The 13,122-nt window shown below is 38.0% G+C and overlaps 1 protein-coding gene across 1 annotated transcript in view; it reads right to left on the bottom strand.

Moving 5' to 3' along the window:
- KDM7A (lysine demethylase 7A) overlaps nt 1-13,122 on the bottom strand; it is a 75,854-nt gene that overhangs the window by 12,587 nt on the left and 50,145 nt on the right. Inside the window, exons 8-14 of the mRNA XM_058654987.1 lie at nt 11,680-11,767; nt 10,387-10,493; nt 7,576-7,667; nt 5,135-5,224; nt 2,429-2,638; nt 535-659; nt 171-322 (exon numbers count right to left, since the gene is read on the bottom strand). Coding sequence (XP_058510970.1) covers nt 171-322; nt 535-659; nt 2,429-2,638; nt 5,135-5,224; nt 7,576-7,667; nt 10,387-10,493; nt 11,680-11,767 — 864 coding nt within the window. The remainder of the gene's footprint in view (nt 1-170; nt 323-534; nt 660-2,428; nt 2,639-5,134; nt 5,225-7,575; nt 7,668-10,386; nt 10,494-11,679; nt 11,768-13,122) is intronic.

Genomic DNA, 13,122 nt, shown 5'->3' with positions numbered 1-13,122 from the left:
CATCCCCAGCCCCACCTTTGATGTGGCATCCACCTTCCTTGAGATTTTTCAGACCAATTTCAGGAACACAGAAATTTTAATTCCTACTGTGAACTTGAAAACTTTAAAGTTGGCAAGTTACTTTATATATTATCACACAAGTAAAGAAGAGAGCTTTAAAACAAACATACTGTTCAGTGGCTTTTGAGATTCATTTTCCACCCCTTCTATTCCTGAACTCTCTTCCATCTTCATTTTTGTCTTTTTGGTCCTTCTCTTATCCTCTTCATTTTCACTCTCTGCAGTATAAAGACTTTGATCTGCCAAAGGCTGTCTCTCATCTCTGTATCAGGGAGGAGAAATAATCAAGTCAGAAAATAGTACAAGACTAGTAGACAAACTACCTTTCCCTCCCCCTTAATTTACAAAGACTACAGAATTGAGGTAACTTCTCCATGTTTCAGTCAGCTGTGCATCAGTATGGATTAGGGATTAAACAAACTAGGGGATCCAATAAAAGTTCATCTGCTTGATACTTCGGTTCACTTTACTTACTTAATTATCCTTCCATTTGTCAGTAATAAACGTAGATCATTATCTTTTGCTCTCCACTCAGGTACCGTAGAAGATGGCTGGAGATGTTTATTGAATTTTCCATTCAGTTTAGAGCTCAAGATGTCCTTAAAGTATAAAAGCAGAACTTCCTCAATCTCCACTCTCAAATGTACCTGTACGACTGAAGGAAGACAGCACCCCATACACTGCTGTATCACCCCACATCCAGCCCTGTATCTCAAAGTGCCAGCCAGGGCTTGGTACATAGCAGTCCGACACACTGGAATTCCTCATGCCAAAACACAAATGGCCCTCTCTTGGGAGGGCCATTAACAACAAAATACATTCTGCAAAGCAATGTAAAACCTGCATAATGGAAATTCAAGGAACATTGTAGTACAAAAGAGGCGCAGCAGCACTGCCTCAGGTATTTTCACTTCTTTCTCCTTGTTCTTTCCTGCTGGGCCTTCTCCTTAACTTTCCAGTCCTTAACTTCACCTCCGTCTTCCCACCATGCACTGTTTGCCATGTACAGGCCACCATGCTGCTTACCCCATGAAGAAAGGCTACCATGTGACAGAAAAGGACAACAACAGTATCTGGTTTTTATTGTATAAAGTCTATTTTTCTGGTTTATTTTTTCCAGTAATAAATAGAATCTTTCATAATAAGCTAAATCTTTCCCAGATTGCTGCATTAAGTAGGTTTAGAATAACATAAAATAATTATTTAATATTGAAGGCTTATAAAAATAAGAATTTCTACATAACTTCCTCGAATATTAACTCAGAGTTTCCTCATTTAAGCAACTGTCCAGGGCAGGCACCTAGCCTACCAGTAAAGATGTCAAGCCACATTGTAGTGCCTGTTTCAATACCAGGCTTTGGTTCCTGAGCTGGGCTTCCCACTAATGCAGATCCTGGACGGGGGGATGTTGACTCAAGTAGTTGGGTTCCTTGTTACTCACACAAGGACCCGGGACTGAGTTCCAGACTTGTGGCTTTGGCCCCCCAAGCCTTTATAGGCACCTAGGAAGTAGACCAGGAGATGGCCATCGGCTTTCAGGCTCACACACTCACTTTCTGTGTCTCTCTTCACAAGTAAATAAATAAATAAATAAAACATTAACAAACTATTTCCCGTCTACTTATAAAATTAAGAACGGTACAGATCTCATCACAAATTCATTATAAGGATTTTAAAAGGTATGACATTGACCTTATTACTGCCTCCCACTCTCCTTTCTTCAATGGGTCAGTGCTTCTCAGACTTGGTAAGTTTATCCTCACAGCCTCCCAGACTGACAGTCATTCACCCTAATGAATGCAGGTTATGCAGAAGATTTCTGCATTTATTCTTCCCTTTTCCTGCAGTGGTATTCTTCCAGTCTCTGTTGATCCATCTGACACCCTCCTTTTATTTAAGTGTCAGTTCAACTATCACTACCTGAGAGGCTGTGTGCCTACGCTAGGTAAAGTAACTAACCACTCTGCCCTCTTTATTCTACTAGTCTACTATTGTGGGATTATGTTATTGAGTGTATACCTGTCTTCTAGTCTTTCCAACTTGGATAGGATGGAAGCTTCAGGAGGATAGAGATTTAGTTTTCTGCTCACTCTGGTGTCTTCTTCAGAGCCCAGAAGAGCACTTGGTATTTGGTAAACACTGAATAAACATGTTAGCAAATTGATGGGGTCTATTCATCCTAATTCTACGCCAATGCCTAGGAAGACTAATCACCAGCATTCCTTGTAGACACAACTGTTACCTGATGCCTACATTTCTACAGCAAAGGTCAAGTAACAAGAATGGGTCAGACTATTGCTTTTATTACCCCTTTACAGAGCTTTAAGGAACAACTAAACTTCTTAATAATATGAAACATAAGACTTGCCTCTTCCCATGGACACATCTCTAATCTTTTGAGGACTTCTCTCGTGTGGAGCTCTAGGATGTCCAGGTTAGAAGGTGTTCGGACATTATGATCTCGAAGTTTTCTTATCCTTCGTCGGGAATGGTAAGGGGAAGTTGCTTCATTTGAAGATCTTGAAACTGGACACACAGTAGGAATTCCCTGAGATTTAACTGGTTTACCGTTTTCCTCCTTTAAGAATTAAATTCAGAGCATTTTTATGACAAAGCTACTACATACATACCTGACTAATCAGTCACAAAATATGTTAGAAAACAAAAACACAGTTTAATCATACAAACAAAAAAGATCAAATTATAAGCCTCTAATAGCTTTGTCAAGATCTTCATATCCTTCTCCTTCTCAATAATATATTGTGACTATGTTTCTTTGGTCTTCAATATTATGCTATATGCAACAGGCTGTGCAGAATGCTACTGCATGGATATAGTATAATTTATTGACCTATTTATTTACTGATGGCTATTTAGGTTGCTTTCAGTTTTTTTGTATGATGAAACTTCTTCCATACACATATCTGTGTAAATCAATCATTACTTTTTAAGCCATACTCACTCATCTATGCCATTTTAAAACTAAGCACTCCATAAATATATCATGAAAAGGAACATTTTACTCATTCCCATTTCTGATTCCATCTCCAGAGGTAACCACCTGCAATTTTCTGTAGTAGCATACATAATGGAAAACTTTCCATTTTAAGCATTTTAAGTATATAGTTCAATGGCAGTAAGTACATCCATACTATTGTATAAATGTCACCCACAGTCTATCACTAGAATTTTTTCATGGGCCCAATTTGAAATTCTAAATCCATTAAATAAAAACTACCTGTTTTCTACTACCCCCAATCCCTAGCAACCTTGCTGCCTGCTCACTATGAATCTGAAAATTCTAGGAAGAACCTTATATAAGTGAAATCATATATATTTGTCCTTTTGTGACTGGCTTATTTCACTTAACCAAAAGTTTTCAAGGTTCATGCACATTGTGGCATGTGTCAGAAAATGTTCTTTTGGGCCCGGCACCGTGGCCTAGCAGCTAAAGTCCTTGCCTTGAATACACCAGGATCCCATATGGGCACCAGTTCTAATCTCGGCTGCCCTGCTTCTCATCCAGCTCCCTGCTTGTGGCCAGGGAAATCAGTCAAGGACGGCCCAAAGCCTTGGGATCCTGCACCCGTGTGGGAGATCTGGAGGAAGTTCCTGGCTCCTGGCTTCAGATCAGCACAGCACTGGCTGTTGCGGTCACTTGGGGAGTGAATCATCAGGCGGAAGATCCGGATTCCGTTTGATGCTGGAATTAGAACCAGTGCCATATGGGATCCCAGCGCTCTCACGGTCCCCAAAATGTTCTTTTATAAGGTTGAAAACCTATTCCATTGTGTATGTCTATAATAGCTGTTTACTATTCACCAAAGGACACTTGTGTTGCTTGGTCCCCCTGCTGGTTACTGTGGGATACTGCTGCCCCAGCATTTCCTGCATGTATAACTTGAGCGAACTTACATTTCTTACAACCAGCATTTTTTTTCTTTTTCAGTTATTTGCCCTCAAATTTCTAAATACAAATTTATATTATTTAAGCCTCAAATATTATTAAACTCCTACTATATAAGATGAAATTTCAATATTCACATACCTTTCCTAAATGTATGCACATTTCTCTTTACTTCAATTCAGTATTTAAATTGGAGTCAATAAACATTGATGACTCGGTGCCATATACCATAGTACTTCTTATACCATTTTCTACTCCTAAAACACAGTCCCAGTGGAAACTGTGAAATTATCTGCTGACAACTATTCTTCATGTAAACTGGATAGTAACAGAACCACCTTCCTTAAGAACTGCCTTAGTCAAAACCACCAATCACAGATATAATGGGCTTTCATACCAGGGCTTTTACCTAACCAAATCGCTCGGATAGTTTCAGTCAAGTGGGTCTCCTTCCGCAACCCACCACATTAATCTCACCCTTCTTTCCAAATTCAGTTTCACCTAAATTTATTGACTCATTTTGTAATTTTTCTCTTGCTATATTTATGTAAAATGTATTCTCTGAAATTAACTGGATCTGAAGGTTGTACTAACTACTTTGCACTGTTAATTTTTTATGTAACCTGAAGAACCCGGTAACTGCTTCCTTGTAACTTCTTACAATAAAATATTCTAAATTCCTAAGTAATTAAAAGCTGGACAACTGGACAGTCCGCCCAAGATTTGACTCCTTCTATCTCTTCTAACTATATGGGACCTTTCAAAGGTGGTGGCAGGCTAACCCTCTGGCAGCATCCCACCTAGGTGCCATTTCATGCCCCAGCTGCTTCACTTCCCATCCAGCTCCTTGCTTACGGCCTAACAAAGCAGGAAAGGATGGCCCAAAGCCTTGGAACCCTGTACCCCCATGGGACACCTGGAAAAGGCTCCAGGCTCCTGGCTCCTGGCTTTGGATTGGATCAGCTCTGGCTTTTGCAGCCATTTGGAATGAACCTGTGGATGGAAGACCTTCTCTATCTCTCCTTCTCTGTAAAATCTGCCTTTCAAATAAAAATAAATACATCTTTTTTTTTATGAGCTTTCAGATGTTTGTAATGTGGTGGCAGATCCATTTACTTCTCAAAGCAGACAGTAAGCAAGTATTTAAATCATAGTTTCTCTTCTTACCTCTATTGCTCGGATTACTTTAGAAAGTTCTTTAATAAGATGTCCAGGTCTAACATTGTCTGGAATTTCAAAGGCATGTTCAGATACCAGCTGTACACAGATTAGAAAACCAAAGTTATTTACACTTTACTATGTTAAAACTAACTTACTGAACCAAATTTTGAGTTCATTAGACCAAAGACAAAGCCAAATACAGCCATGTCTCAGATTTCACACAGTCAGCATAATACTGCTAAGCAGATCCTCAATCCAAATATAAACCCCTTTCAGATCAGGTTAAAAATGAACTGGTCTCACAGGGAGTTCTGCTTCATATTGAGTAATAACCCTGCCTCCACCTCTAATGTGATTCTAACTACCACTACCAATTAGTAAAATGATTTAGCATTCGGTTCATAAGGCAAAGAATTTTAGAAAGGCAAAAGCAGCTCTAAAATCTTTCTAGTTTCTCTGAGAAGTCTAATTTGTTTTTAAACTTTTTTTTCTTTTAATAGTCAAAAGCAAAATAAGAAAAAGGTCTCATTAATAGGAAAGGAAGAAACTAATGAGTTAGCATATCTATTTCATTATAAGCTATTGTCACTATTTGGCTTTGCTTATAATCTCGACTTGGTTTTAGCATAAATTGTAAAAACCAAACCAATATTAAGTTCTAAATCTGGGCTCTGGTACTTCAGAGTACTTTATCAAAATTAACTCATTTAACCCTTTAAATACTGTTAATAAATATTACAGGTTCAGTTTCCCTCAACTAAAATACTTGGGACTAAATATTTGGATATACATAATGAGATATCTTAGCCATGGGATGCAAGTCTAAACATAAAATTCATTCATGTTTCACACAAATACACACAGCCTGAAGATAATTTTGAGGAATACTTTAGCCTACCTGTGCATCTACTGACTGCCACAGGCGCACTATTTTCTACCTGTAGCATTACAATGGTACTTCAAAAGCTTCAGATTTCGGACCTATTATCCTCATGATCAAGAGCACTGAGACATAAAGGCTTGTTTAGTAATAGCAGGGCTCAGTTTTGAATACGAACACCTGACTCCAAAATCCATGCTCTTAACACACCTCAAAGTAAAGTTAACAGATAAGTAAATGCAGTTCATGTATGGATTACTAGTTTTTAATACTGAAAACAAATATTACCATACATCAAAATCACCAATGAAGTTTATTAAAAACACAAGTTCAGATCCTGCCCGCGTCTATTAAATCTGAATTTCTAGAGAGCCCAGATTTTTATATTTAAACAGCTCTAAAAGCAATTCTGATAGACAAAGATTTGAGAACTATTGAACCTTTAGCAGTAAACAAACTACAGTTTTTGTAACACGCACTTTACTTTGTCTTTATCTTCTTGTAAAGATTTTAAATTTCTTTATACTTTTCCTTGTCATCTAGGTGATGAAGCCTTTGGTAGTATTAAACGTGATCTTTATTTTCCTGAATGTGTTTCCACAGCACCTTGCTTTAGCAATGTCAGTGGGATTATGACAATAAAGAGAAAGGGAGCATGACATTATTGAGACAGTAACCCATTAATTATTATCTCCCAATTATCTCTCAGGAGTAGAATTTTTATTTCAAGTGGATATTCAAGAAATGAATTACGAATGCTTTTCCATCATCTCATATTTATTAAAGCACTATACACAAAGTTCCTTGGGGTTGAAATAAAGATGAGAAAAATGTTCCTATTCTTCAAGAGCTCATAAACCTACTGTAGCCTAATGGACACATTACCATACATAATCAGTTTTAAAATGGTACTAGCTATCTGCTAAAGAAGGAAACATTAACTCCAAATGGAAAATAGGGTGACTTCTAGGAGGTGGTAGGATTCAAATGCAAACCACTGAGCCAACTTGCGGTAAAAATGAAAATTTCCCACTGAAATCCTGGACTCTTTGCCAATTCCTACATAAAAGCTAAAGAATGTAGGCTTTGCAACCCCAAAAACTTACCTTTAAGTCCTAATTCCACCAGTTCGCTTGGGCAAGTTACTTTAAAAAAAACTCTTTCAACCTTGTCTTTCCCATATGTAAAATGAGATTACCAATAACATCTGGGCCTCATATAGATACTCTGAGTAAATGAGATCATTCGTATATAGACTAAGCACAGCACTTAGGTTGCATATGATTATTTTATGCTTGTTTCTTAGGCATGTTTACTTCTTTGTTAATATCCTAAATGTAACTGAGTGACTTTCTTCTTCAGATAATAAAAGATTTAAGAAAACACCTAACTAATTTAGTCTTATAAATATACACAGAAACAGCTTATACACACTGCATAAAATGTTGGTTGTATTTAAAGCATGATTTCCATTTCTTCAACTACTGGCACTCACATCAATACAGCCTAAGAGTAAGGATTCTGTTTTCCCAATCTTACCACATAAAAGACAATTCTAATGACTTACTTCTTTTTTCATCCATAGTTTTAAAGCAGTATGCAGTGCTTTCACTCCTCGTACTAGGTAAGTTTGAGGTTGGAAACCATCTTCTCTCAGTTCTACAGAAATAAAGAGACGTACAGAAAATAGTTGATATGTTATAAAGTTAAAGGGAATAACTTTAAATATTGAAGACTTACCCTATATCAAGCTGAGTAATTTCCAAATTAATAGAAAGGAAAATGGACTATAAAACAACTCAATTGCCCAGCATCATAGCTCAACAAGCTAATCCTCCACCTTCAAGCACTGTGATCCCATATGGTCACCGGTTTGTGCCCCAGCTGCTCCACTTCCCTTCCAGCTCCCTGTTTATACCCTGGAAAAGCAGTAAAGGATGGCTCAAAGCCTTGGGATGCTGCATCCACATAGGAGACCCAGAAAAAGCTCCTAGCTTTGGATCAGCTCAACTCCAACTTCTGAAGCCATTTGGGGAGTGAATCAACAAATGGAACATATTTTTCTCTCTGCCCTCTCTGTAAACCAGGCTTTCAAAGCAAACAAACAAAACAAAACAAATATAACTATACCAAATTTAATTGTATTAAATACTCCAACTGAAAACAAGAATCATCCACTTCATTTAAATGTAAACTAAAATCGGTGGATATCAGGCCTCATAGTTAAATCACTTGTTGAGATGGCTCAATTACTGGGTTTCTGGTTGAATACATGGTTCTTGGCTTTGGTTTCTTTGTGGGCATTTGGAAAGTGAGTCAACAGATAGAAACTGTTTCTCTACCTCTCAAATAAGATCAGCCAATATATGCTTGCTTGCTTTTTGAGAGGATAGGTGGTAGAGTCAGCTTGTAATAAACTAAAAGGACTTATGCAGAAATGAAACGGAAAAAAAACCCAACAAATATATACCTGATACCTACCAGATTATTAAGTCTTATTACAATAAAAACTTGATGGTGCACATGACAGTGTACTTGGTGGAGACGACTATCAACCCCATGGCACAGAAGAACGAGGAAATGAGTGTCATAGGACCCGCAAAAATATCAACACCTGAGCTAGAAGAGGATTGACTCTGACCAATTACAAAGAAAGTATTGACTTCAAAATATGGTACTGGCACACACATGTATTTGTAAGAAACCAAGTGAAAATATATTCCCTTCTTAACATCCACACATCCACAAAGATTTACAAATGAGTTAAAGGGAAATGCAAAACCTTAAATTGTAAAAGCTGTTAGAAGACAATGACCTTGGAATGTAAAAGAAGTTCTTAAATAAGCCATAAAAAGCACAAATCACAAAAGAATTTTAAAATATGTTAAGATATTTTGTCCTTCAATAGATACCACAAAGAGAATAAAAAGAGTTGAAGATATGTGCAACCTATTACTTAAAGGACTAGAATTTAGAATAAAGAATTCCTGTGAATAACTATAAAAAAAACAGCTAAATTACAATATTGGCAAAAGACTTGGCAAAAATATTGGCAAAATAAAGGCACTTCAATAAAGCAGAAATCCAAAAGGTCAACACATATGGAAAGAATTTTTTCAATTACATGGATAATCATGGAAATACATATTAAAAGCACAAGAAACACTGCTTAGGTTTCAAACATTAAAACTTAACAATAACCTGTTGATCAGAGTGTAGAGCATTAGGAGCATATAAATCTGCCATGGAAAATGGAACTGGGCACAATCTGAGATCAACTACTAAACGCTATCTATTGGACTGAACCACAGTCTGTTGCACATACTGGCATGTGCAGGAACTAGGGCTGGAGGAGGGCCTGGTGGGGGTTATTGGGAGCGACTCCAGTTAGGTTGCAGTTCCCTCTGGCAGGGTTAGGCGGGGCCACAACGTCTTTTGGTTTACATATGCGATGGGGCTGGGGACAGAGCTGACAGGGTGATCGCAACCATCAGTGTGTAGGCTGAGGTGGGTGATGGACTGAACCTGAATCAGGAGTCAGGAATCAGGTCTGGGATCACCTTTGGTGTGGTTTCTTTGGGAACCCCTTCCAACCAGACCACTAGACTCAAAACTTCAACCATGGTGAAAATCACAGGATCTCTGTGGTCTAACTATGGAGGACATGTGTCAGAACTAGGTCTCCATGGTTGCTGAGGCCTGCGCAGTGGACAGCATGCCCAGATGCTCATGGGAGACATGACAACCAGTTAATTGAGGCCTGCAGAGGACATCTAATATCATGGAGGGCAGAGCAAATTGGACAATTCTTCTAGTCAAGCTTTGACAGCAAGTATTTGGATGAACCAAGACTTGAAGGTATGCTATGTCAGTGAAATACTGAAATTCCATATCTCAAAAAATAATTTTCAAGTCTTAATAAAGGAATGTTAAAATATTTTTCTTCAACTAACGGTCATAAAGATGATGGCACAGACATTTCTCAAGACAGGAAAATCATCCACTTGGTTTTTTCTAAAGCAAATATTTGTGAACACATGTTGGTAACATATGTTTCAGAGTGAAACACTTTTATTTAGATGCTTGATGATAAGTGCAGGCTACTGGAATACTCGGTGAAATAAACATATTTTAAGATTTCCTAAGCTGTTCTGATGTAGATCTGTACAGATCTGATTTTTAAAAGCACGGGCTGCTAGGTTATGGAATGGAGACTATAATTTGCCAATAAGGTTGCCAATGGGCAAATCATGTATTAAAAAACAAAATACTGGTGGCATTTGTAACACACAAGAAAAGGGTCTCTGTCAGGTTGCTTTTTGTGAAATGTATAAATATTACATATCATATAAAACAAAATGTACAAATTATTAATTACCTTTCAGGGTTTCCAGCAAATTTTTGGCTACAAACCAACATATGGCTTCAAAGAAAGGGAATTTGAAAAGATCCGGTGTTTTTAGCCTTTTCTCCATTTCGTAACACCTAAATGAATAAAAGTTGAAGAAACATGTAATATGAATATTAGCATTTCAAGGTTAAATGAAGATAGCCAACTTGAAAATAAAGTAGGTCATGATATATAGAAGCGAACCATGTGCTGTATATTAGTTAACCTCATCACGTGTAGATAAGAATGAATCATGATCTTATCCAGCCTGTGACCTTAATAAACTTGACAGTCCACTTAAGAACTATACTGAGCTTCAGAAAAGATCACATCATGGGATTTGTATCCTAGTTTTATCAAAGGATAGTTTAAAAGGGTTCTACTGTGAGGAACAAAACAGCTCCATATCTTGGACAATACTGTGACGTCTGCCCAGCCATTTTCCATTAGGCTGTCCTAAGATTCCAAAGTCAAGACCTCTCTTGGCACTGGCCAAGGTGAGGAGATAGGAAGCATAGCTTGACACAGTGTCAGCCTTCTGTCAGAGTCCCTGCACAGTTCACATGGTGGGAGCCATCCCTTCTCCAGGGCCAGCTCAGGCACAGAAGTAAGAGTCACACTTGGCAGGTGTGAGACCTACTGAGGTCACCTGGCTTGTCAGAGCCACTGTCCTCCTTGACAGTTTCACCACACTTAGGGAAGTCCAACGAAACAGCTTTCTACCAGGAATTTCTAGTTCTCTCACTTCTGATGCAGTTTATCAGTCAAGAATCAGTTTTACCTTGAACAGTGTTGCCTGGTAACATTCTACCCTCCTTAAACTATCAGGTGAATAAAACCAAAGTCAAATTTTCACACAGAAGTACAAATAGCTATTGATCCTTTATCGTAGCAAAATTAAGGCAGATGTTCTGAAGCAACCCTGACCACAGGGTTCTTTTTCTCAGCGCCATGTGTCACACCTGAGTCTGACTGGATTTAGTTCATTTCCCTCACTGGAAAACGATAAAAGAAAACACATGCTGAGATTTACGTCAAACAAAGCAAGTCACCATTTTTATTTCAGAATGGAAATGAATCAATGTGAATATCCCCTTGACAGATTTTTTAAGTAATACTTCAGTTAAAACATTCCTATTCTTAATCATTTGTGAAAGCCCTTCTCTATAGGGCCATGATAAACACTTAGTAAATAAGGTATGCAGTGAATTTACTTGTTTCCTAAAACAAAAATGTCCTATTTAAAAAGGACAAGAGTCTTTAAGTACTAATGACACAAACCTGAGTTGCATGCCAATGTTAAGGTTGTGCAGGAAGTTCCCCCCAAAAGCCATACAGTCCTGAGAAGTGAGCACAGCATGAATCCACCCTGAAATGGTTAAAAGCATATAAATCAATGATTTTTCAACATTCAGGCCAACTTAAAATACCAACATCAGTTTACTTTATATTTAAAGCTAAGGAAGTCAATATTTATTGTTATCTACTGCTTTGCTCAATTAAATATATATTACATGCCTATTGTATGCCAGGCTGTAATCTGAGTTTGAGAGATAGTATTTTGGTTTCTAAGTTTATAAGCACATTAAAGAAGCCGGTGCTGTGGTGTAGCTGCCAGCATGCCACATGGGTGATACTCTGTAACATGACCAGGAAAGAAACAAAGGAGACCTAAGTGCTTAGTGCTTAGTGCATCCATGTGGAGACCTGGCTCAGCCCTAGCCATTGCACCCATTATTTTAAATTATTATTTTATTTTTATAATCTTTATATAGTTGATAAGGGCACAAAGCGTCAAGGGCTAAAGGAAAGTGGGTAAGACCATTGTTTCCACATTCTCTCTGTCTTTCTTTTTGCCCCCTGTATCTGGAGTAAGAGGGGAAATAAAGGGAGAAGCCCCACCCAACCTCCTACCCATCCCAGGTCCCCGACATGGGGCATGCTCTGAGGGTACTGCTCAAGTGGTTTTGATAGTTCAGTAGTTCTGAATTGCTGCCAATCTCGCCATTCCAAGCACAATGAAATCTCTCCAGAATCCACGGGCACTGCAGCCATTTAAGGAGTGAACCCAATGAACTGAAGATTTCTGCTTTCTCTTTCACTTTACCTTTCAAATAAATAAATAAATCTAAAGCAGACAAACACACAGTTCAACTTTCTATTACAGACTTTAGTTAGAAGTCAAATCTGGTTTGGATGAGGAAAGGACCCCAGTTCCCAAGCATCATGGTGAAGTGGGTTTGAGAAGGAGACTAAGAACTAAGACAGCTCGGTGTGTTTTCATCAAGAAAGGTCATGGTCCTGTGAACATAAAGGCTAGCAATCCATATGGGCTGTTTTCCCATTAAAATATTTTCAAAGTAAGAATTATTTCTAAGAGATGATTCCTAGCTTTTCTGAAATACTAACAATTTAGAGAAATATAAATAGATGCACCCAGGTCTGCATGAAAAAATACTTTTAAAATACATAATCTCATTTTCTTTATCTTTCATCTTTTCAACCCCATTGCGCTACAACACAATATCAAAAACTCCTCAAACAATTGACTTTTAGGTATGCCCATTAGTGTGCCTAGAGGCACAAAGCTTTGTGCTTGATGGTGAAAGCACAAAGCTTTGTGCTTGACGGTGAAAGCACAAACTGGAAGTATGTTTACCAGCTCTGTAAATCCTACACCTGCCTGCCAGGGCTGTTTTGGCACAGTGATTACTATAAGAGTGA

The sequence above is a fragment of the Ochotona princeps genome, chromosome 25, assembly GCF_030435755.1.
Source record: "Ochotona princeps isolate mOchPri1 chromosome 25, mOchPri1.hap1, whole genome shotgun sequence".
Classification (NCBI taxonomy): domain Eukaryota; kingdom Metazoa; phylum Chordata; class Mammalia; order Lagomorpha; family Ochotonidae; genus Ochotona; species Ochotona princeps.
The sequence above is the reverse complement of the archived record's forward strand: the minus strand, read 5'-3'. Positions and strand labels throughout refer to the sequence as shown.